The 27078-nt window shown below is 36.1% G+C and overlaps 1 protein-coding gene across 1 annotated transcript in view; it reads right to left on the bottom strand.

Annotated features, from left to right (window-relative positions):
- AXDND1 (axonemal dynein light chain domain containing 1) overlaps positions 1-27078 on the bottom strand; it is an 83891-nt gene that overhangs the window by 14115 nt on the left and 42698 nt on the right. The window contains exons 13-21 of the mRNA XM_067017430.1: positions 25992-26093; positions 24668-24831; positions 22639-22714; positions 19845-20079; positions 18402-18603; positions 17463-17556; positions 11560-11759; positions 10598-10694; positions 2099-2209 (exon numbers count right to left, since the gene is read on the bottom strand). Of these exons, the coding sequence (XP_066873531.1) occupies positions 2099-2209; positions 10598-10694; positions 11560-11759; positions 17463-17556; positions 18402-18603; positions 19845-20079; positions 22639-22714; positions 24668-24831; positions 25992-26093 (1281 nt within the window). The remainder of the gene's footprint in view (positions 1-2098; positions 2210-10597; positions 10695-11559; positions 11760-17462; positions 17557-18401; positions 18604-19844; positions 20080-22638; positions 22715-24667; positions 24832-25991; positions 26094-27078) is intronic.

Genomic DNA, 27078 nt, shown 5'->3' on the forward strand with positions numbered 1-27078 from the left:
ATATCTCATATTCTTCATAGAACAACTCAACAGCATAAACATGTCTGTTCTAAGTTAAAATATAAATTTAATATCACCCCAGTTTTTAAGAATCATATATTTTCTAGAGGTAGATTATATAGAAGAATAAGTAAGAGAGAATAGCCATAAAACACCTGAAAAAGATCAGCAAGGAAGGGCTGGCCCTACCAGATCTAAAAATGTATCATAAAGCCTTAATAATTAAAAGATTGTGGTGATGACTTGTGAATAGACAAATTAATATAAAATAATAGAAAACCCAGGAATAGACTTAGGTTGAATATAGCTATTTTCAAATATTAGAAATACTGTAACAGAATAGATGGAAATACTATAATGTGGGAGATAAATCAGCCCTTTCATATCAACCCAAAAGACTGAACGAGGACCAGTAGGTAGAAAAAAAGCTACAGGGAAACAGGTATCATTTAGTTCAATAAAAGAATAATGTTCTAATAGTCACTGTTCACCAAAAACGAAGGGACTAACTCTGAAAGTAGATCTCCATCACTTGAGATACTCAAACATAGGCATAATGATCAAGCATAGGTGTTATACTAAGATTGATGCATCAGATGGTTGGTTGAATTCAACCACCTTTAAAATCCTTTTTGTTCTTAAGTCTCTGTGATTCTGTATAGGTCTTGAATTTTTTCCTAGATCTGATGTGCAGCCAAGATCATGTCTATGGTACTTCACTAAGTTTCTAAAACTGTACTGTAATTAAGATGTATAATGTTGTTGAGATCATTCAGTGGTTAATTCAAAATAATTCTGGCCAAGACGTGGGCAGCAAAGAAAAATAAGAATTTGTTAAAGGTGTATAATTTACAAGGGTGGTGTTTCTTCAGTGTTTAAATGTAAAATAAGGGAGTTCCTGGTGGTCTAGTGGTTAGGATACGGAGCTTTCACTGTATGGCCCGGGTTCAATCCCTCGTCGGGGAACTCTCACAAGCCATGCAGTGCGGCCAAAATTTTTAAAAAAATTTTTTTTAAATAAATAAATAAATAAATAAATGTAAAATAAAAGTGCTGCAAGTGTGTAGATAGAACCTTCCTTCTTAGACCCAAGAGCACTGACATATATGCCATCAGATCATACCTGTATAGTTTATGTCTCTGATAGCAATGGGAGCTTCTTCAGACTTTGCTGGAGGTGAACTTCCTCAAAGAGACTGAAGTAAAAATAAAGATTTGTGACTGCCATTAAGTACATGATATTCATTGACTTGGGGTCCTCAGTAAACAGGTTGTTAAAACTACAGGATTAACATAGTAATATGGAGAGTGTAGAATGAAAAGGGAAAACAAGCCAAGGACAGAATATCAACATTTAAGAGGCAGGCAGAGGTCAAAGACTAAAAGGAGTATGAAAAGAAATAAAGAAGTAGGAGAAAGATGGAATTTTGGTCTTGCAAGGAGAGATTACCAAAAAAGTGAATGGTTAACAGGATCAAATGCTACAGAGAAGTCAGGTTAAATGTGGGATTGGAGACACTTAGATCTGGCAATAAGGTCATTAGGGACTTTATAGTAGTTTTAGAGTTTTAAGAAAAGTGATTGTGATAGGAAGGAGGGAAAGAAGTAGTAAAGGAGACAAAATCAAGGGGCATATTTTTTCAGATGGGAGAGAGACCATGTTTATAGAGAGGAAGGAATTAAAGATTCAAAAGAAAGAAGACAATGTGCGTGGGATTAAGTACTCAAAGGAAGAAATAACCTTGGATGGGAAGACTGAGACTTCATTGGGAAGAGAGGAGGGAGGGTGCAGGCAGAAGCAGAGAAGTCTGAGGCTATGACTCAGGAAGTGGCAGGTAACTCCCCTCTGAAAGCCATCCTTTCCTCATAAAGTAGGAGGCAAAATCACCCTCCAAGAAAGTGAGGAGAGATGTTTGGGTGATGATTCTCTCCTTTAGAAGGGAAAAGAGTTGCCAATGCTCTTGGTCACAACCAAAATTCTCTTCTGACAGAGCAAATGAATGAGGATTCAAAACATTGACTGGAAAAAGTCGCAGTACCCTTATCTATTGAAATACAGAAAGAGCATGAATGACCATTGCTAACACATGGCAAATACCTCTTCTCCAAGTAGGTGCCATTTTTCTTCACGTGTCAGTAACTTTATTTTCCTGCCTTTGAGACCAGAAAGGAGGTGAGAGCATGTGGTGATCCACTCATAACATTCTCTCTGAAAAGAGATAAAAGATAATCACTAAGCAGAAAAAATCAGATTACACCAACTCATTTATTCACTCACTCCTACTGAGGAACTGCTAAGAACAATTCCTCTAAATATAACTCCATTCAATTAACTTTGTATCAGTTCAGTTCAAAGATTTGTGCAGAAGTGATTTTCTATTAATATAGACCTAAATCATATCATCTCTTATTGACAGGGTTTGGGATCTGGGTTGAAATGGGACAAGTAGTGAAGTGCTATAAAACTAGATGCAGAAAGATTGTTGGATTTACTAAGGCCTAATGGTTTGTCTCAATAAATGTTATGCAACTGACCAGGGTCAACTATAATTGTATAACAATAACAACAGCAAACACTTACATGGCACCTAATTATATGCCAGACTCTGTTCTAAGTATTGTGCATTATCAACTCATTTGATCCTCATTATGAGACTATTACTATCCTCATTTTTCAAGATGAGGAAACTGAGGAATAGAGCAGTTAAATATCTCACTCAAGGTCACATATATTACATTTATGTACTGTGCTTCAATTCTAATCCAGGTGGCCAGGGCTCTTAACCACTACAAAAATATTATTTCCCCTGCCCCCAATAAAGTGAATGAGTAAAGAGCTGAAGCACTTTTTTGGAAAACGTGCGCCCCCCTTATCTATTGAGATACAGGATTTCACCATAGCAAGTCTCATCCTTGCAAAGAGAATAGAAAAACTACATTTACTTTACCAAGATCTTCTAACAGCTAAGATCTGGTTTCAATGTTTAAAAGATGCATTATTCCTTATTAGTGAGAAAAAGCAGAGGGAACTAGGAAACATTATTTCCTCTGGGGAAGGTGATCTGTTCACTCACACCATCAAAAAAACTGTACCATGTGGTGAAATAATCACCCACTTTAGGTCCTTGAAATAACCCATAAAAAGCAGTAATACGTCTCACATTTTTCCCATGATTAGACTTATTTTTTATTTTATTTTTTAAAATTTATTTATTTTATTGATTTATTCTTGGCTGTGTTTGGGTCTTTGTTGCTGCGCGTCGGCTTTCTCTAGTTGCGGAGAGTAGAGGCTACTCCTCATTGCGGTGCGCAGGCCTCTCATTGCAGCGGCCTCCCTTGTTGTGGAGCATGGGCTCTAAGCACACAGGCTTCAGTAGTTGTGGCATGCGGGCTCAGAATTTGTGGCTCATGGGCTCCAGAGCACAGGCTCAGCAGCCATGGCTCATGGGCCTGGTTGCTCTGCTGCATGTGGACCCTCCCAGGCCAGGGCCCGAACCCGTGTCCCCTGCATTGGCAGGTGGACTCCCAACCACTGCACCACCAGGGAAACCCTAGACATATTTTTAATTGTGGAATTATTGTGAAATGTCAGAGCCAAAAAATTTAAAAAATCAAATCCAAACCCTCGTGTTATGGATAAGGAATGGAAGCCTCTATAGGTAAAATAAGTTTACCACAGCTCTGTTAATCTCACTGTTAAGTTTAAATTCTGCATTCAAAGGGTTAGGTTGATGTCTTACTGCATATCAGAAAAGAGGGTCAAACAAGGGAGATGAAAGTATTAGGGTCTAGTCCTAAGTTCACCTAATTGGTTGTGACTTCTTGAGTAAACTCTTAATAGTCTTTAGCTATTAAAAACAAATGAGGTTGTTGGTTTACTCTAGATGACCCCTATGCACTAGGGAGCTGGTAAAAACATTCACTGGTAGTGGGGGGATTCCCTAATTTGTAGCATTTGTTGATTTCCATAGTATATACTCCCACTATGGTAATTTCAATGGTATTCATTAATTCAGTATGTTATCACTGAATGTGGAGTTGGGAAGAGGTCTGCAAGGTCAGCTCTTGTGAGCCAGCATGAGCCTGCATCATACCACTGCTCCTAAAGATCCTTCCAACTACAAAATTTGGAAGGATAACTTTATCGTACCTAGAACAAAAGCATTTGTTAATTTTGCAAATAGTAATTACATTTAAAAAATCTTAGTTCTTCAGAGTTAACTCACCATCCATAAGAAATAATTAAACTACTCTCAGCTGTATTTGCATTCTATGAAGCAGATCCTAGTCATTTTCTTATAAACTTCTGAGACATTGAAAATACTACCATAGGTCTTCTGATAGGGAAAATATCAGTGGGAATCTTTTGATAAAAGTTTCATGGTAATCTATAGAGTCAAGCAGGTTTTCCATAGAGGTAAGCAAGTTTTCCTTCAAAACGTTCAACATCACCTTTGACCAGCTATAGACGAGGATAGCTTGGTTGCCAATCAATACACGTGGATCTCATTCCATCAATACTCTAATTCTGATAATGTCTGATTCAGGGCTGTGTTAATAAATGCTTCCTGTGTGAAGTAAAAAGACTAAAATTCATGTCTGGGGTGAAGGAGGATTTAAGAAGGGATGGTCCTAAATGTTAAGCCTATTGTAGTGGATCAAAAACAGGAGAACAAAAGGCTACAGGGGTAGTCTTTTATAAGTGATGAGACTACGGTGGTAATGTAGTTATTAAGAATCCATCAGGACTTCTCTGGTGGTCCTGCAGGTAAGACTCCAAGCTCCCAATGCAGGGGGCCTGGGTCCGATCCCTGGTTGGGGAACTAGATCCTGCATGCATGCCGCAACTAAGAGTTCACATGCCACAACTAAGAAGTCCACATGCTGCAACTGAGAAAAGATCCCACATGTTGCAACTAAAGATACTGTATGCCACAACTAAGACCCAGTGCAGCCAAGATAGATGGATAGATAAATAAATAAACAAACAAATAAATTTTTTAAAAACTGTCTAAAAATGGTCCACATCAAAAAAAAAAAAAAAAAAAAAAAAGAATCCATCATCTCCAGGTCCCCCCAAAAGGGCAGGAAAGCTGAGATCCCTGAGTTTACCTGCTGGAACACTGCAAGAGGCAACTTCCCAGCACCACTCTTCAAAGTCATACTCCTGCTGGAGGGCCAAATCCTGAAACTGGCAGTAGTATCTTGGGCAACATAAAGGAGGTTACTGTAGCCCAAGGTGGATGGCAGGGTCTTGATAGATTAAAGAGGAAATTAAAGATGATACCAACAAATGGAGAGATACCACGTACTTTGATTGGAAAAATCCATATTGTGAAAATGACTATACTACCCAAAGCAATCTACAGATTCAATGCAATCTCTATCAAATTACCAATGGCATTTTTAACAGAACTAGAACAAAAAAATCTTAAAATTTATATGGAGACACAAAGACCCCAAATAGCCAAAGCAGTCTTGAGAAAGAAAAACGGAGCGGGAGGAGTCATGCTCCCAGAGTTCAGACTATACTACAAAGCTACAGTAATCAAGACAGTATTGTACTTGCACAAAAAAAGAAATATAGATCAATAGAACAGGATAGAAAGCCCAGAGATAAGCCCACGCACCTATGGTCAACTAATCTATGACAAAGGAGGCAAGGATATACAATGGAGAAAAGACAGTCTCTTCAATAAGTGGTGCTGGGAAAACTGGACAGGAACATGTAAAAGAATGAAATTAGAACAATCCCTAACACCACACACAAAAATAAACTCAAAATGGGTTAAAGACCTAAATGTAAGGCCAGACACTATCAAACTCTTAGAGGAAAACATAGGCAGAACACTCTACAACATAAATCACAGCAAGATCCTTTTTGACCCATCTCCTAGAGAAATGGAAATAAAAACAAAAATAAACAAATGGGACCTAATGAAACTTAAAAGGTTTTGCAAAGCAAAGGAAACTATAAAGAAGATGAAAAGACAACCCTCAGAATGGGAAAAAATATTTGCAAACGAATCAACGAGCAAAGGTTTAATCTCCAAAATATATAAACAGCTCATGCAGCTCAATATTAAAAAAAGAAACAACCCAATCAAAAAATGGGCAGAAGACCTAAATAGGCATTTCTCCAAAGAGGACATACAGCTGGCTGAGAAGCACATGAAAAGCTGCTCAACATCACTAGTTATTAGAGAAATGCAAATCAAAACTACAATGAGGTATCACCTCACACCAGTTAGAATGGGCATCATCAGAAAATCTACAAACAACAAATGCTGGAGAGGGTGTGGAGAAAAGGGAACCCTCTTGCACTGTTGGTGGGAATGTAAATCGATACAGCCACTATGGAGAACAGTATGGAGGTTCCTTAAAAAACTAAAAATAGAATTACTGTATGACCCAGCAATCCCACTACTGGGCACATACCCAGAAAAAACCATAATTCAAAAAGACACATGCACCCCAATGTTCACTGCAGCACTATTTACAATAGCCACATCATGGAAGCAACCTAAATGCCCATCAACAGAAGAATGCATAAAGAAGTTGTGGTACATATATACAATGGAATATTACTCATCCATAATAAGGAATGAACTTGGGTCATTTGTAGACACGTGGATGCATCTAGAGACTGTCATACAGAGTGAAGTAAGTCAGAAAAAGAAAAACAAATATTGTATATTAATGCATATATGTGGAACCTAGAAAATGGTACAGATGAGCCTGTTTGCAGAACAGAAATTGAGACACAGAAGTAGAGAAAAAAAACGTATGGACACCAAGCGGGGAAAGAGGCGGGGGGTGGGGGTTGTGGTGTGATTAATTGGGAGATTGGGATTGACATGTATACACTGATGTGTATAAAATGGATGACTAATAAGAAAAAAATAAACATAAGAAAAGAAGAGATAATAGCCCTATATCTAATAAAGAAATTTCCTTAACTCCATTAGAGAAACTGGATAGCCTTATATCTGAATAGCTCTATCTTTGTAATTTAAAACTTTCCTACAAACCTAAATGGCTTCACTGGTGAATTCTACCAAACATTTAAGGAAGAAATAATATATAATTCTAAACAAACTGCTCTATAAAATAGATGAGTAAAAAACACTTCCCAACTCATTCTAAGAGGACAACATTACCCTAATATCAAAACCAAACACTGATATTCGAAAACAAAACAAAACTACATAATCAATATCCTTCATGAAAATCAATGTAAAAATTCTACAAAGAACTTCAACCAACTGAATTTAGTAATGTATAAAAAGATAGTACATCATGATCAAGTGGGGTTTATACCCGGAATGCAAGGTTGGTTTAACATTTAATTCAAAAATCAATCAATGTAAGTGGTCATATTAAAAGACTAGAAAAGACAACTTATTGAACATCTCAGTAGATGCAGGAAAAGGATTTGATAAAACCCAACATTCATTCTTGACTATAAAAAGTTTTTCAGCAAACATGGAATAAAAATAAAACTTCTTTAATATGATAAAGGGCATCTATGAAAAGCCTATACCACCCATTATACTTAAAGATGACAGAATAAATACTTTTGCCCTAAGACATAACAAGGTAAGGATGTATGTTCTCATCACTTTTACTCAGTCTGGTACTGGAGAGTCTAGTTAATACAATAAGGTAAGAAAAAGAAATTAAAGGCATGTAGATTAAAAAGGAAGAAATAAAACTGTCCCTATCTGCAGATAACATAATTATGCACACAGAAAATTCTAAGGAATCTGAAAAAAAAAAACTTCTTAGCAGGAATAAGTGAGTTCAGTAAGGTCACAAGATATGAAAAAATATATTTTAAAAGTCAGTGATACAACGTTCATTGCAGCACTATTTACAATAGCCAAGACATGGAAGCAACCTAAATGTTCATCGACACAGGAATGGATAAAGAAGATGTGGTACATATGTACAATGGAAGATTACTTGGCCATAAAAAAGCATAAAATAATGCCATTTGCAGGAACATGGATGGACCTAGTATCATACTAAGTGAAGTAAGTCAGACAGAAAGACAAACATCATATGATATCACTCATATGTGGAATCTGATTTCTAAAAAATGATACAAATGAACTTATTTACAAAACAGAAACAGTCTTACAGATATCAAAAACAAACTTATGGTTACCAAAGGGGAAATTTGGGGGGAAGGATAAATCAGGAGATTGGGATGAACATACACAAACTACTTTATACCAGATAGATAACCAACAAGAACATGCTATATAGCACTGAGAACTCTACTCAATATGCTGTGATAACCTATAAGAAAAAAGAATCTAAAAAGGAATGAATACATATATATGTATAACTGAATCACTTTGCTGTACACCTGAAACTAACACAACATTGTAAATCAACTATACTCCAATAAAATTAAAATGTTCTAAAAATCAATGATAATTCTGTGTTAGCAAAGAATATTCAGAAATTGAAATTACAGAAGAATATAATTTGTAACAGTACCAAAATATGAAATACATAGGGACAAATCTTACAAAAGATATGTAAGATCTGTACATTGAAACTACAAAATTTTGTTGAAAGAAATAAAGAAGGACTTAAGTAAATGAAGAAATATACCATATTCGCAGACCCAAAGACTCAATACTGTTAAGATGTCAATTCTCCACAAATTGATCAATAGATAAAATGTAATCATAATAAAAATCCCAATAGGCTTTTTTGGAAAAATTGATAAGCTAATTCTAAAAACTTTAAATATGGAAAGGAAAGGACCTAGAATAGCCTGGTCAAACTTGAAAAAGAACAAATTTGGAGGATTTACATTACCTAATCTCAAAACTTATTTTAAAACTACAGTAATCAAGACAGTTTGATAATGATGACAATGTCGACACAAAGATCAACAGAACATAATAGAACATCCAGAATAATATGCACATGTATAGGGTCAATAGATTTTCAACAAAGATGAAAAGACATATTAATAGAGAAAGGATAGTCTTTTCAACAAACGGTGCTAAAACAATTGGATATCCAAATGCCAAAAACTGAACTTCAACCCATACCTGTCACGATAAGAAAAAAAGTGGGTCACTCAAAATGGGTTACAGATCTGAATATACAAAACCTAAAACTGTAATACTTCTAGGAGAAAATCTTCATGATGTTACTATACAAAATTTTTCTTAGCTACAACATCAGAAGCAAGACCCATAAAAGAAAAAAAATGATAGATTGAACTTCATCAGAGTTAAGAAGTTCCCCTCTTTGAAAGACGTTAAGAGAAGAAAAGGCAAGTCACAGACTGAGAGAAAATATTTCTAAATCACATATCTGATAAAGGACTTGTAACAAGAATATATAAAGAACTCTCAAATTCAATAAGAAAACAAGCAAAGCAATAATAAACGGCCGAAGATTTGAGCAGACATTTCACCTTTTTTTCCATAAACAGTTTGTTACTTTTATTTCACTTGTAATGGTTTAAATATCTCAATTATCCACTACCCAAATTATAAAACAATTGCGTTTCTTTTTTTAGCATTTTTTCCACTTTTATTGCAATATTATTGATGTATAACATTGCATAAGTTTAAGATGTACAACATAATGATTTGATATATGTACGTATTGCAAAATGATTACCACAAAAAATTCAGTTGTTGTGGTAACATCCATTACCTCACATAGTTAGTTTTTTTCCTTGTGATGAGAACTTTTAAGATCTACCCTCTTAGCAACTTTCAAATATAACTTTCACCACAGGAGATGTAATGACAAACAAGCCCATGAAAAGATGTTTAACATCATTGATCATGAAGGAAATGCAAATTAAAACCACAATGGCATACCACTACCCACTTATTGGAATGTCTAAAATTGAAATCACTGACCATATCAAGTGTTGGTGAGTATGTGAAGCAACTGGAACTCTCATACACTGCTGGCAGGAATGTAAAATGGTTTAACCACTTTGGAAGACAATTTGAGTTTCTTAAGAAGCTAAAAATACATGCCATATGACTTAGCCATTCCATTTCTAGATACTTATTTAAGACAAATGAAAGCAATGCATATGTACAAGGACAAGCATTGAAGCTTTGCTTGTAATAATAAAAAAATGGAAACAATTCAAACGTTCATCAACAGAGAATGGTTGATAAATAAACTGTGTATATCTGTAGAATGAAATACTGCTCAGCACTAAAAAGCATGAACTTTTGATAAAAGCAACAATATGTATGAATCTCAAAATAATTATGCTTAGTCAAAGAAGTCAGACAAATAAAGTGTACATTCCATATGATTCCATTTATAAAATGAAAACTAATCTTTGGTGTTAGAAAGTGGATCAGACATTGCCTCGGGACAGGACGAGGCTGCAAGGGGAGATTAAAAAGGGGTACAAGGAAACTTTGAGTTTGTTGGATATGTACCTTTTTTAATCATAGTGATTATTTTACAGGTATATGTACATTTTAGAAATTATCAAAATGCACATTTAAATACGTGCAGTTTGTTATAAATCAATTAAACCTAAAAAGTCTACTTAAAACAAACAAAAGTAAGGGGAATACAGAGTTATTACCTTCATCTTATCCAGTTCATTAAGTTCCTTAGTAGGATTCTTTTCTAAGTGACCTGTTTTACTCAGAGACATAGCTGTTACCATCTCTTTGCAACAACTGGAAAAAAAAAAGAGCACACATACAGACCATGACCTTTTTATTGTTGGTTCCTCTCCTAAGTCCAGATACAGTGGAAGTTTACCACAATAATTAAGCTATTGACTGACCAGAGAATAATTTGTTTCTTGCTCAGTTTCTCACTCTTATCCTCTTCCTCCCCTCCCCTCACTCTTGACCACTGGTAACACTGAATGGAAATGAAGGGGGAACTGGCTAGACTGTAAAAGATACTTCCCATATTTGAAGTAATCATAGTGACAGTATGCTTCCTAGTTAATGAATTACAGTTTTTATAGACATCTTCTTTATTTGACAGGAATCTTCTAGCTTTTCAGATATAAGGCTTTTTTTCACTTTTTGTTTTTTTAAGAGATGTTTTGGTTGGTGTTTAGTGAAATATATAAAAGTATAACTGCAGCTTTGCATGGAATTACACATGCAAGTTATACCTACTCCCCCACAGTAGGTCCAAAAATGCAAGATGCAACTTATTTATGCAAGTAAATTATTTGTTTTGTTTTGTTTTTACTAATTCTCACTCCCACATACATATACACTTCCCATCCTGCCTTTGCTAACATTGTTTTCAAAGGAATTCTCAAGCCATTAAGAAAACACCAAAATCTCATATTCCAACATGGCAGTGTTGAAGCTAGTTTAAAAACCAAACTAGCATTTCTTTCAAGGTTTTAAAACAATCTTTTATTGCTGCTACTTAACTGACCTTCTTTCCTCTGCTTTTATTTTTTTCTTAATTTTTATTAGAGTATAGTTGATTTACAATGTTGCATTAGTTTCTCCTCTGTTTTATGTCACATTTAATCTTCAAAAGGGAAGTAATAAAATAACCAGATAGTTTCACCTGCTCAAATAGATGGAATATTGGGACAACATTTTTGCCAGGGCAATCGCATCTAGCTCCAACTTGGCAATTCCTAGGTCACGTTTTTCAGCACTTTCCTCCTCCAACTTTATGAGAGTATCTGGATCAGGAAAGTCAGGTACCATTAAAATCAGCAAATTTACCATCCATTGAATCATGGGTATATGCAATTTATCCATCTGTTTAAAAAAATGATTATAATACAAATGACCCATTTAAAATAAATTGAACAGTAAAAACCATATAAAAATAGAACTGATCATACCTGTGTCCAATTTTCAACACTACTACTCTTAATGAAACCATCACTACTCAACTACTGTAACCTTACTTTCTTTTGCTCACTATACTGCATTAAACTACCCTCTTCTTTAGCTTGTTCAAGCATATTAACCAGTTAAGGCCACAGTTCCCACCAGTGTGCACCAAGGCATCCCAGGGCATCACAGTGAGCTCTCAAGGATGCCATGGGATTTTAAATTCCTGAAGGAGATAATAATGATATGTGACACCTGTCAGACATAGCATGGATTTGACATGATTCACAGTTTCAACCTTAGATACACTATATCACTTTTGATGACACCATATCTTTGAAAGCTGGTTTTATTGGTGGTTGTGTGATTAAAAACAATTACTGTGTTAAAATCAAGGTGGGACAGGAAGTGAGGATGGCAATGTACAATCTGATTTCAAGGTTAGAGAGGTTTTACAATGCAAAAATGTATACATTCCATTAGTAAGTTATTTTGATTAAATGAGAATAAAATAAAAGGATTTTTTAAGTAGAGGTGGGGAAATGAGTGAAATAGGTGAGGAAGATTAAGAAGTAAAAACTTCCAAAAAAAAAAAAAAAAAACCTTACAGTCAAGAAATAAATAAGTCACGGGGATGTAATGTGTAGCATAGAGAATATAGTCAATAATATTATAATACTTTGTATGGTGACAAATGGTAACTGAATTTATCATGGTGAATATTTTATAATGTATAAAAATATCGAATCACTATGTTGTACACCTGAAACTAATATTTTAAGTCAATATACCTCAATTAAAGATTAATTAATTAATAAAAGGGATTTTTCTTTCAATGAAGTTAAACTGAGACACATTAAATTTTACAAAGTATCTTTGGGCAAACAACAATTCCAATCAGGCAGTGCCAAACCCCAAAAATGGTTAGAGGCACTCTGTAGGTGGGAGCTAGGACAGAGATTTCTACAGAGAAGACACTAAGCAAAGCAAAGCAATTATTTAATTGGCTGTAACTTCAATGTTTGCCTTATTTACGAAAATTTAGTTATCTGGCTGTTATGAGAGTTGTTCTTGAGTTTCATTTTTTCATATTCGAGAAGATCTAGTTGACTGTTTTAGAATTAGTTGTTTTTGAGTTTCGTTTTCTTGGATTCAAGTGCATCGACTCTGGCTTTGGTTTGTTTACACAGGCTACTAAAAGCACTAAAGCTACAGTCCAATGGTCTCCTTGTTTAACTATTTTAAGACGTATTATAATATTTTTCCAAAAGTTATACTAATATTTAGGACATAAATATTTAGTAAGCTGTTTGAACCTCTCTATGTAATAATAAATTGGACTGTGTGGTAATTTTTTTGGCTTAGGAGTGTGAAAATACTGGGGCACCCTTAGGCACTGAGAAGAGAGAAAGTTTGGGAACCTTCACAAATGGCGTTTGCTGAGGCTGGGTCCCAGAAATAAGATGGAAAAAACTTTATGAAATGCAAACATCAACCATTCTCTTCAATGCCCTATGTAGTCCCTTTCTCTGGTGAGTTTCTAAGTGTTTTTCTTGGCTTAAATATAATCTACTTTGAGAAGACTTTTTAACTTTCACTGGAATTAATTTGCTCCTTATCCTATGTTGCTATAGTACTTTGTACATATCTCTGTTATAATTGTTTGCATATCTGTCTCCTCATTTAGTCTGAGTCTTTTTAAGGCATGGACCATCATTTTATCCCTCAATACCACACACAGTACTTAGCAGGGAGTAAGTGCTTAATAAATGTTTGTTAAATTAATGAATAAAAATGAAGCTTAGTAGTCTATCCTTGTACTAAAACCCAAACTTCCTGCCTCAAAAGAAAAGGCCATAAACGACCTAAAGCAATCTTTTTTAAAAAAAAAATTAATTTATTTTATTTTATTTATTTAGTTTTGGCTGTGTTGGGTCTTCATTGCTGTTCACGGGCTTTCTCCAGTTGCAGAAAGCGGGGGCTACTCTTCGCAACGTTGCGCAGGCTTCTCATTGCAGCGGCTTCTCTCGTTGCAGAGCACGGGCTCTAGGTGTGCAAGTTTCAGTAGTTGTGGCATGCGGGCTCAGTAGTTGTGGCTCATGGGCTTAGTTGCTCTTTGGCATGTGGGATCTTCCCAGCCCAGGGATCGAATTCATGTCCTCTGCATTGGCAGGTGGATTCTTTTTTTTATTTATTTATTTTTTTATTTTTTTTTATTTTTTGCGGTATGCGGGCCTCTCACTGTTGTGGCCTCTCCCATTGCGGAGCACAGGCTCCGGACGCGCAGGCCTAGCGGCCATGGCTCACGGGCTTAGTTGCTCCACGGCATGTGGGATCTTCCCGGACCAGGGCACGAACCCGTGTCTCCTGCATCGGCAGGCGGATTCTCAACCACTGCGCCACCAGGGAAGCCCTGGCAGGTGGATTCTTAACCACTGTGCCACCAGGAAAGTCCCTAAAGTAATCTTGATTAGTGTATTATTACACCTGAATTAACACGTCAGGAAAAGGGCAACTCTTCCTGAGAAAGAGTTTAAAATACTACTACCTTCTTTCCACAAGCCAAAGATATTTTCCCCATTAAGCCCCTGCTGCTACTCAATTACATTAATTCTTCTTAGAGAATTAATTAATTCTCTAAACGGTTCTTTCATATACCAATGGCCTGGATGATACTGTCATTGAAATAATTCATTTTTGCTTACAAAAAATATTAATAAATCCTTAAACCACCCCTGTGAAATAAACACAAATATGTGTTATCTTCATTTCATAGTTATATTAGAGAGATTAAATGGTAGAATCAAGGTCATGCAATAGATCATAGGTGAATTTAAAATTAGAATAAAAATAAACACACTTTCACTAAGATATGTAATCATTCTCTTTAATTAGATGGAGAGTGAAAATGATAATTTTTATAATAAACCAGAGATTTACTGTGATTCTGATTTAAAATTCTTAAGAGAAACTTTAAGACGAAGTGTTTTTTTTTATAAAACAGCTTGTTTCAAATTTACTAATCTTTTCAGGGATGGCAAGTGGCAACACAGCCATCTCCTAGCTGATATAAAAAAAAAAAATCACACTTAATTTGTTCCTTCAAAATACAACTGATATCTAACAATGAGTAAAAGAAATTTACATTATGGAGCAGTCATTTTGAAAATGGAGAATTGGAAGGATTTCCATCTTGGTATGATTTTGTTGCTGAAAATGATATATATAGCTCACTTAAAAAAACTGAAATTTATATACTTGAAAATCTGGAAATATGTTGCTAATTCTTTTAAAATCTTACAAATAAAGTGTATCAATTGGTTGAGGATCTTTTGTTAGAAAAAGAAATGCTACATTGCCTAATGTTTATAAGAACAACTGATTGACATTATGGTAGATGGAAAATTTTACTAATCAATTTTTTTTTTAGTCTTTACATAACTGATTGATGGAATTGAAAAATGAGCATTATTTAACAAATACAGCTCATAATGCACTTCTTCAATTTGCACTGTTCTTTTGTGAGCTATTATTTCAGCAATGACAGTCCTTACAAACAAGTAACGTGGGCTTCCCTGGTGGCGCAGTGTTTGAGAGTCCGCCTGCTGATGCAGGGGACGTGGGTTCGTGCAGCGGCTGGGCCCGTGAGCTGTGGCCGCTGAGCCTGCGCGTCCGGAGCCTGTGCTCCGCAACGAGAGAGGCCACAACAGTGAGAGGCCCGCATACCAAAAAAAAAAAAAAAACAAGTAACAAAGTAAACTGAACTTAGGAGCAGACCTTCAAATGGCTTTATCACTAAGTATTAACCTGTGATTGTAAAAAAATTATGAAGCCTGTTAAATCACATCAGTTTTTTAAAAACCATTACTAAAAATTATTTTAAAATATTATTCTTTTGACTATTTGTTTATATTTTATAATGTACCAAAAAGGTTAACAGAGAAATTCTAATAAGTAAGTTAGAAATAGTAAGTTAGAAATAACTTGTTAAAAGATTTTTTGCTGATAGAGATACATGATAAAAAAATATTTGAAGATCACTGTTTTAGACTGCCAAGCAGCACAGATTACATGGAGTAAAGGTATAAAGAAAAAAACAAAACAAAACCAAAAAATCTGGAAGAAAATGGATCAGAAAGGAAGATGAATGGTGGGTTAAAAAAAGATAAATTTTTCCATTTTTAAATACTTACACCAGTTAATATGGATACACACAGTTCCTCAAGGAATGTATAATCTTGCAAGTTTTCTAGGCAGCTTAACTATATTATAATGCTGTAGTGTTAAAATAGAGAAGTATATAAAATATAAAAATGAGAAGTATAGGGCTTCCCTGGTGGTGCAGTGGTTGAGAGTCTGCCTGCCGATGCAGGGGACATGGGTTCGTGCCCCGGTCCGGGAAGATCCCACATGCCGTGGAGCGGCTAGGCCTGTGAGCCATGGCCGCTGAGCCCGCGCATCCGGAGCCTGTGCTCTGCAATGGGAGAGGCCACAACTGTGAGAGGCCCGAGTACCGCAAAAAAAAAAAAAAAAAAAAGAGAAGTATATAAAGGTACTTTCTAAATAATCCTATATTATAAAAATTGAATTCCACAATATTAAAAATTGAGAATATGATTCCCCAGGGATAATTCCCAGTGGTAAACTGAGTATCCACTGGTAAACTTACCGAAGAAGAGGTTAACATAGCAACACCATAAAACATCAACAATGCTGGAATGTTCTTTGTTACTTCATTCGAGAAATATTTATTGAGTTCCACTATGTGACAGGCACTCTCCTACCCTTTTTCTTCTTAATTTTGGTTGTGTTCTAAGTCATAAAAATTTCTCCCAAGGCTGGGGATCCCCTGGATCCATACTTCCAGTCTTAACATATTTGCTCCTCAACTCTTGATGTCTCTATGTTCACAACGTGCTCATAGACTGTGATATAATGCTTCATAAGTAGTATTCCCATACAACATGCTGATCTCTGCCTTTCAAATTCCCAATTTAAGCAATATTAAAATTAATTAAATTCATTTTATCAATTTTGTAAGGTCAAATATTTGCATATTAAGTTTACTTATAATAAGAGATTCCTGTATAAATTTAGATTATAATTAAGACTAGGAAGTTGGAGTTAACGTAAAAAACTAAGACATCCTTTGGAAATTATTATTTCATGTTGTGCTAGTTAAGAATTCCACAGGTTTAGTTCTTCAGAACTGCAGGACAATTCCCTAATTTGTTCAAATAACTGTAGACCAATAGTATTGTAGCATCTTGTCTTTCTTCTTAGAAACATGTTTCCGTCATCCCTTCAGCGAGTCAAGGGCACCAACATAAATTCTTAAAATGATTAATGCTATTGAGGGAAAATTTTTTCGGTATACTGAGTAAAGAGTAAAGATAATAATTAGATCTCAAAAACTTTTGATCATCTGTGAAACTTCATTCCAAAGGCAGGAACATACCACATTTAAAAATCCACTGAAAATCATTTCAGTAATTATATTATATAAGTTCCCATTTTGCCCTCCCAACCTCCTGCTTCAATTGGATAGGCATGACTTAGTTTTTCCTTGAAGAAAACTCCCAGCCAAGGCAAAAAATAATCTAACAAATTCCTACAAGTACATACTTGGCACTGAAGTTCCATGTTACCATTGTTAACCTCATTGCCTATCTTCAAAAGCCATTGTTGAATCATGTTAAATATATGTGCTTGGAGTACCCTGAAGGAAAAAGCAAGTAAAATAAAGATAAGTGACTTACTTAAGAGTATGAAAGTAACTATCCGATAAAAGAAAGGGTTTTATTTGGCTGGGCCTAGTAAACTTCAGTGTGTACAACTGTTTGAGAACTCAGAGAAAGGTGAATATCAAATGCTTGAATTAAAAGAAAAAATCCTTGAATTATCTGGTAGAATGGGTACTCACTGAGAGCCTTCCTAACCTCACGTAGGTTAGGTGTAATGCACTCTGGACAATGTAGACCTTACTTTCAGTGTTAGACCTCTACTGTAAAGACTTACACTCACTCCCTTTCCATTTACTTCTAGACCACTGAGGCCACAAAATGAGAAGAATGAGTTTTAAAATCCTCTCAAGAGATCAACTTCCAACATGACAGTGGGAGGAGAAAAGGTGACCCACTCTCCAGTGAAATTAGTGAAAATTACTAAAACAAAACAAAAACCATTGAGAAAGCTTCTGGAAATGGTTCTAAGGACAAACAGCAACTGAAGAAACTTATAAATTGTCTTGAAGAAACTTATTCAAGACAATTTATGAAGATTCAGTAGGAAAGGCAAGAGTCTATGGTATTTGAACCGAAACTACTCCTGCTCTTCCCCTTCTCAGCTCAGTGAGGCAGAAACTCCACCCTAGACTGCTGTAGTTAAGAACCCAGGACTCCCTCACCCTCCACCTCCCAGTCAGATGGCTTTCTTACTCGGAGGAAGAGGATGTCAAAGTTTTTTATCTGACCCCAAATACCCATTGCTGAGGCGAAGTACTGAGAAAATGCAGTTGAGAAGTGGGGATTCCCTTCTACCCAGCAGAGAGCTATGGGAACTTACGAGCCAGAATCCTCATCTACGTACTGTGGAACAGTACCAATAATGTTTAACAATGCATCCAGCTGAGATTTCATTTCATTAATTTTTTCATTAAGTCCCTCCCATTCTTCAAGAAGCAGTTCAGGAAACTCCAGCAGGCTTTCCAACTTGAAAGAACAGAATTCAAGAGAACTAACCAAACTTGGAAGAATTTTAGAGATACCTGGAAAAGTGAGAAAAGCATTAACTTTTAGAAGTATTTGTAAGTCTACTATCAATAATAAATTATGGGGGGCTTCCCTGGTGGCACAGTGGTTGAGAATCCGCCTGCCAATGCAGGGTACACAGGTTCGTGCCCCAGTCCGGGAAGATCCCACATGCCACGGAGCGGCTGGGCCCGTGAGCCATGGCCGCTGAGCCTGCGCGTCCGGAGCCTGTGCTCCGCAACAGGAGAGGCCATAACATTGAGAGGCCTGTGTACTGCAAAAAACAAAAAACAAACAAACAAACAAACAAAATAATAATAAATTATGAAATTCTAATGGGCAGGGGCATATCTTTTTCCATTTTCTTATTATCCTACAGCTTGCCTAGCAGAGAATCTTGCAAAGAGTAGTTCCTAAATAAATATTTAGTGAATAAAAACTATGTAAACAGTGCTTTTCTGACTGATGGACTATTTCGTTGATAACAGGTTTTACTGTCTTCTCTTCTCAGCTGAGAATGAAATGCATTAAACCCAGAAACCATGAACTGCAGTTTCTGTTAAAGGTATTAATTCACTGAGTTATCCTGTTAAGAAGACAATGATGAAAAACAGCTTCTTCATGATTATAAGATAGTTAATAACAGAAACTAGAATAGATACAGTTCTTGAGTCATTTTTTAGGTCATTGCTCAGGTTTACATGAAGTTTATAGTTTTGGTCTGAATAAGTATCAAGTTTGGATTCTAATTTTTGACTGATTCACTGTGAGATCATGGCAAAATACCCTCTCTATACTTTTGTCTAAACTCATTTGCAAAATAAGAAATGAAAATGCTCCCATCTCAGAGATATATAAAGAGAAATAATTTAAAAACAAACTTTTTCTTGTCCTTGATGAAAATATTCTCACTGCCTTCATCAGTAAACTTCAATCTTTTAGGAGTATTCAAAATGATTTGTTAATTTCACTCTCATTCATCATTTTGACTTCCTCTTTTATTTTAAATCATTTACCACCTGGTTGCATATGTCTGTGAATATACTAAAAATCATCAAATTGTATACTTTAAATAGATAAATTGTACTGTATATGACTTATATCTCAATAAAGTGATGCTCCATGCTTTATTTTCCTTGATTTTTAAAACTATATGTATTATTTTTTAAAATATTAATTGTATTGAAAATAATTACTATTAAAATGCTTTCTATTGTCAAGCCATCTAATTATCATTATCATTGCTTTTTTTCCTTACCATTATTCCCATTTATTCTTATTTCAAATTCTTTGTAGAGTCTTCCTGTACTTTTCACAATTTCCTCCATGTGCTTGTGCTCTGGTGGTATCTTTCCCTCCATACTTTTATGGCGACTAAATATCCCAAACCCAATATCTGCCCAGCTTTCCTGTAAATGTTTAATAATCTTGAGAGAATCATACTTTGACACTAGAAGATCCCCAGAATATTTGTCTTTGTCTTCAGTCAACATCTAGAGAGTGAAAGGGGGATGAGGAAATTAGCACATTATTCACTGATTTCATCAAAGTCTACTCAGGTGACTCCTAAATATTTTGGAATTACATATCATTATTATTTGTCATACCATTTCTTCAAATGACATATATTTTATTTTCAAAGTTAAAGTGAATTTTAATCAATTTTTGATACTCTGTAAGATAACCCATAGTTTACCAGGGATGAAAATAATTATATTAAATCCTATATAGGGGGGCTTCCCTGTCGGTGCAGTGGTTAAGAGTCTGCCTGCCAATGCAGGGGACACGGGTTCGAGCCCTGGTCTGGGAAGATCCCACATGCCACGGAGCATCTAAGCCCGTCAGCCACAACTACTGAGCCCGTGTGCCCCAACTACTGAAGCTTGCGTGCCTAGAGCCCTTGCTCCACAGCAAGAGAGGCCACCGCAATGAGAGGCCCACGCACCACAACGAAGAGTAGCCCGGCTCGCCACAACTAGAGAAAGCCCGGGCGCAGCAACAAAGACCCAACACAGCCTAAAATAAATAAATTTAAATCCTATATAGGTAAAAAAAATTAGTGATAGGCAATTAAGTCTCAGAGAGCTGAGCATTTTTAATTACTATTTGCTTTGGTAAGGATGTAATATTTCTGTTTACATGATACCCACTAAACTGGGAAAGTTCATAGAATGTATAGGTTTCCATTTATCTGTTTAATCCCAAGTCCAAGTGCTATATCTGACATATCAATAAATATTTGTGGAAAAAATAAAGTGCAACCTATATATAAAGCTTGCCATTATTTGTGACTCAGATAATGGAAACAAATCACCCACACTTATCAGTAATCAGTATAGGGAAGCACTGTAGCAGAGCAATTAAGGGTAAGAATTTTGGAATTGGAGAGACATGGACTCAAATTGTGACTCAGCCATTTGCCATTTACAGATAACTAAGGCAAGTTACTTAACATTTCTAACCTTCAATTTCCACATCTGTGAGATGGGGATTATAAAACCTGTATCATGTGGATGCTATGAAGAATAAGTAAAGCAACATGTGGAAAGCACCTTCAGCCTGACAAGTTAATGAATGAGAATTATTATTATTCCTACTAAAAAAAGAAGCATGAGTTTTTTCAATTTTATCTATGCAATGTCAAACAGATAAACAGTTAAAAAAAGTCACTAACTAGCTATTTTGTATATATGACAACAAACATCTTCAATTCTTAGAGTATTCTGCTCAAATCATTTTAAAAGAAAAGAAAATGGTTTCCTGGGATCTGGATGAGATTTCATTAGGTCATGAGTTTGATGTTCACATTGGGTGATTTCAATATCATATATTTTCCCTTGTCAGACTACTATAACATGATAGTAATTTGATTAATGAAACCTATTTTCAAAGTTTGAACCCTTTTAAAAAGATTTTATTAATAAACAAAGTGTGATATATACATACAGTGGAATATGATTAGACCTTCAGAAGGAAAGAAATTCCGATATACGCTGCAACATGGATGAAACTTATGGATATTATTCTGAAGGGAACAAGTCAGTCACAAAAGGACTAATTCTATATGTTTTCATTCATATGAGGTGCCTAGAGTAGTCAAATTTATAAAGACAGAAAGTAGAATTGTGGTTTCCAGGGGCTTGGAGGAGGAGGAAATGGGGAGTTATTGTTTGTTTAATGGGTACAGTTTCAGTTCAGGAAGATTAAAAAGTTCTGGACATGAATGGTGGTGATGGTTGCACAACAATGTGAATGTACTTAATGCCACTGAGCTGTACACTTAAAAATGATTAAAATGGTAAATTTTATGTTATGTATATTCTATAATTCTTTAAAAAGATGTTATTAATTTTAAAAGTCCAATTTGTCCTTAAGAAAAAAGCCAGGTAGGGACTTTCCTGGTGGCAGGGAATCCGCCTGCCAATGCATGGGTCACGGGTTCAATCCCTGGTCCGGAAAGATCCCACATGCCGTGGAGCAACTAAGCCCATGTGCCACAACTCCAGAGTCTGTGCTCTAGAGCCCGTGAGCCACAACTACTTAAGCCCTTGTGCCTAGAGCCTGTGCTCCACAACAAGAGAAGCCACTGCAATGAGAAGCCCATGCACTGCAAGAAAGAGTAACCCCTGCTCACTACAACTAGAGGAAGCCTGCATGCAGCAACGAAGACCCAAAGCAGCCAAAAATAAAATAAATAAATAAATTTATTTATTTTAAAAAAAGAAAGATAAAAGCCAGGTACGTGAGAGGCACAGATGTTACTTACGTCCGACAATTAGATGAGAGAATCAGAACTACCCGAACTGCCACCCAAGTATCTTTTCCCAATTTTTTTCTGGCAGCCTAACTTTGACTCGAAAATCTAAAATAGAACTGAAAATAGAATCTTAGAGAGTATTTTTAAAAGCCCCTGTAGTTTCGATGCTTTCCTTATCTTTCGTAAAAACTAGTATGGCATTTTTAAAGGATGAGATGTGACTCAGTTGTAAGTGAAAAGTGACAAGTTTACAAACAGCATTTTGATTACCAAGCTGTTCATTAGAAAGTCTTACCTTTTGCCACTGCTTGAAGTCTGGAACAACTGATTCAAATCTATTTTCTTTACTAGGGGATAAAATGTCTTTTCCACTGAAAGAAGGAAAAAGAGCAAGAGCATGGTCTCATAACAAGATCTAAACAAAGAAAATCATGAATCCACACATTTATAACAATTAATAATATGTTTCTCCCTGATGATTTTCCCAAATGCCTTTCAGGTTCAGCCTCTCCCTCATACGCATTTATTTTTAAATTTACAAATATAAATATAAATTCAGACCCTAATCAGACCTGAGTAAGCAAGTTACAGGGTCAGAGGCCATGACAGTATGTGGTCTCTGGGTCCTCAGCACCCAAAATTAGGTCATTATAAGAATGATTCCTGCTGAAAACAGCAGCCAAAACAATATATAAATAGAAAGGAAGCCTAAAGAGCAGTTAAAACTCAACATTTAGGTCAGGAGCCCCAAGTTCTGTTAAGAGTTTCCTTTAATATCTTTTGAAGCCTCACAAGGATAAAGCTCTTGATAAAGAAGTTCCTGAGGAGAAAGGGAGATGGGAACCACTGGGCTCCTCTCTCAGCTGAGTGTCAACACACAGTAGAAGCAGGCAATGGCAGCAGCAACCAGCTTGGATATGTACCAGCTTCAGCTTCCACAACTTCCAAATCTACTCACTGGGAAACCTCTTAGAGCAGGTTTAGATCCAGGCAGGTTGGGTTTAGATCCCAGTCTCCAGGATCTAATGCCTGATGATCTCAGCTGGAGCGGATGTAATAATAATAGAAATAAAGTGCACAATAAATGTAATGCTCTTGAATCATCCCGAAATCATCCCTCTCAACCAGTCCGTGGAAAAACTGTCTTCCACGAAACCGGTCCCTGGTGCCAAAAAGGTTGCGGACAGCTGTCTTAGAGGATATGAAAAACTGAAACCACTCTTCTCTATTTGAAATGGAAATGGTACCTAAATGTGTTTCCTCAACAGACGAAGCATCTTAAAGTTTAAAAAACAAAAAAGATCTTTAGAAATCACTGAGTCCAGCCTGCATTCAAAGTATGGATTCCCACTAAGCTTGGCTATGATGTAGTCATCCAGCCTCCAATTAACTACTTTGTTAATTAACAAAGGAAGGCAGCTTCTTCCATTGTCAAATTTCTCTAATTGTTACAAGATATGATATCCAATCAGAATCAACCTCCTTATAACTGCCAGTCATTGATTCCACTTCTTGGCACATGCACTATGCTACAGAATTTGCAGATGGATCCAGATATTCAAGTTTGCCAAGAGTAATCACATAAGTTGACTTCATTTTAAAAAGAGAGTAGGGCTTCCCTGGTGGCGCAGTGGTTGAGAGTCCGCCTGCCGATGCAGGGGAAATGGGTTCGTGCCCCGGTCCGGGAAGATCCCACATGACGTAGAGCAGCTGGGCCCGTGAGCCATGGCCGCTGGGCCTGCACGTCCGGAGCCTGTGCTCCGCAACGGGAAAGGCCACAACAGTGAGAGGTCCGCGTACCGCAAAAAACAAAACAAAAACAAACAATAAAAAGAGAGTAAAGGCTTCCCTGGTGGCGCAGTGGTTGAGAGTCTGCCTGTCGATGCAGGGGACACGGGTTCGTGCCCCGGTCCAGGAAGATCCCACATGCCGCGGAGCGGCTGGGCCCGTGAGCCATGGCCGCTGAGCCTGCGCATCCAGAGCCTGTGCTCCGCAATGGGAGAGGCCACAACAGTGAGAGGCCCGTGTACCGCAAAAAAAAGAGAGAGAGTAAAGAAAAGAAAAAGAGTTGGACTTAAGTGGAAGCAGCAGCAGTTGGGTACAGGGATCAAGATGATCAGAGATGATTAGCACTAGAAACTGCAAGACCATTCAAGCTCCTAGCAGGATTGTGCCCATGTAAGGGCAGCTGGTTACCTCACCAAAATCTATGTTAGAGTAATTACAAGGTAAAAGAGAAACAAGATAAAAAGAGAGGAAGAATTGGACAGAGTTATCAAACACGATGTCATATAATCAGAAAAACAAGATTCTTGGAGACCCACGTATTATTTCTGAAGAACTGCTGCCATTTGACAAGGCCATCTTTAACACTTTGCAATTTTTCTCTTGTAGACTCTTCATTTTGTTCCACTTCCTGTTTAAATTTATTCACTAAGTTTCTCCATTTCTCCGTCAACTTCTGCAAAAGTGCAAGGTCTTCAGTGTCCTAGATAAAATGCATGGAATTAAACCATTTATTCATTTATTCATGTAACAAATACTTATTGGCATACACCAGGCCATTATTAATATTGCAATACTAGAGTCATATGTAGAAAATGGATCCAAAAATTGAAAAGATATTCCTCTTTCAAAATATCAGTGACATTATTACACAGTCCCTTTGGTAGTGAATTTTTCCACAATAAAAAAAGCATTAGGAACAAGATTTTTTCCTTTGCAACATGAGCCCAGTTTCCTCATAGGATTTGGCAGGCAGTGCAGTACACTGGAAAGAACAGGAATTTCAAAGCCAAACAGAACCAAATGTAAATCCTAGCCATTGACTGGCTGTATAATCTTGGGGGATATTATTTAACTTGAGATTAACTTTTCTTATCTATAAAATAAAGACCCTAATATATATCTCACAGGACTGTTATAAGAATTAAATGAAATGAGTAGTGTAAATGGTTTGGCTCTAGAAACATACTAAATGCCACTTCCTTCCTTTTCAACCTAGTGTACTCACTGAATTGTCCCATAATATTGCACAGAATGCATCAATAATGCAATTATTTCAATGAACAGAGTTACATTTTTGTTTAAGCACTATAACTCTATAAGTAACATCTGCAGTGTTATTAACTTAGACAAATTGCTTAAATTGCTCTAATTATTATAGAAGACAAATGTAAAGAAGGGCCTTTATTCACTTTTCCTTAGATTTTTCATTTTGCCACCAATAAAGCACAAATATAAAACTACATTTAAAATTTAATCTATAAATTAGGGACTTCCCTGGTAGCGCAGTGGTTAAGAATCCACCTGTCAATGCAGGGGACACGGGTTCAGGGGGGAAGATCTCACATGCCGCAGAGCAACTAAGCCCGTGAGCCACAACTACTGAGCCTGTGCTCCAGAGCCCATGCTCCACAAGAGAAGCCACAGCAGTGAGAAGCCCACGCACGGCAAAGAAGAGTAGCCCCTGCTGGCCGCAGCTAGAGGAAGCCTGTGTGCAGCAACGAAGACCCAACACAGCCACAAATAAATAAATAAATTAATTAAAAATTTAAAACATCTATAAATTAACAAAGGCTTCTTGTAGCCTCAACCCTCAACAGTTGGAGTCTTTTTCCCATGACTTAAGTGAATTGAGCTTTTTACCTTAGTTGACAGCAGTATGATGAAATGTTTAGTATACTTATTCCAGCCTTTTTCATTGAGGTAAAGTCTTTTAGCCAACATGACTTTATTTCTTTCAATTACCTATTTTTAGAAAGTACTAAAATTAGGAACCTAAAACATTAACAAACCATTGTAATTTATTAAACCCAAACCAATTTCACACACCAATTTTTCACTGAACCATTAATTCAATCACAATTTCTTATTTAAATCATGAACTAACTTGAATCATAAATTCATGTTTTCTAAAACTACTGAACTGGAACCAAATTGAACATAGTATATAGCAGAGGTTCTCAATTTTACCTCAAAACCCCTTTATACTCTTAAAAATTATTGAGAACTCCGAAGAGCTTTTGTTTATATGGATTATATCTATTGTTATTTATTGCATTGGAAAACTGAAATTATTTAAAATATGTATTTGTTAATTCACTTAAACATTAATAAGCTCATTATATATTTAACATAGTTTCTCTGAAAAATAACTATATTTTCTAAAACAAAAAGAATTAGTGAAAAGAACACGCAGTTTCACATTTTTACAAATCTCTTTAATGTTTGCTTTAATAGAATAGAGCTGGATTTTCATTTGCTTTTGAATTCAATCTGTTGCAATATCCCATACCATGTAGCTTCAAGAAAAATCATATCAGAATGGGAATGAAAAAGGCAGATGATAACTCAGTGTTACAATGACACTAGTTTTCACCTCATGAAGAGTTTTACGGACCTTCAAGGGGGTCCCTGGACCATACTTTGAGAACTACTGATATACTGAATCAATTATATAGTCATTCAGTGAATGACTGTTCAAGACCCTGTGTGTATATTGGTGAACAAAGTCCTTATTTTCAGGGAGCTGACATTATAGCTGTTATTTCCTATTAGGGATGATCCAACACAAAGCACCATTAATTCAAGGTATTCTTCTACAGAAATCTCTTACCACTGGTCAGTTAGTTCTCTACTGCTTAAATACTTCTAGAGTGAGGGAACTCACTTGTCATCTGTTTTTCTCCTACTGAACATGCTAGCTCCCAGATTTGTTTCTTTTTTCTTTTAA

This window comes from Kogia breviceps, chromosome 1 (genome assembly GCF_026419965.1).
Source record: "Kogia breviceps isolate mKogBre1 chromosome 1, mKogBre1 haplotype 1, whole genome shotgun sequence".
Taxonomy (NCBI): domain Eukaryota; kingdom Metazoa; phylum Chordata; class Mammalia; order Artiodactyla; family Physeteridae; genus Kogia; species Kogia breviceps.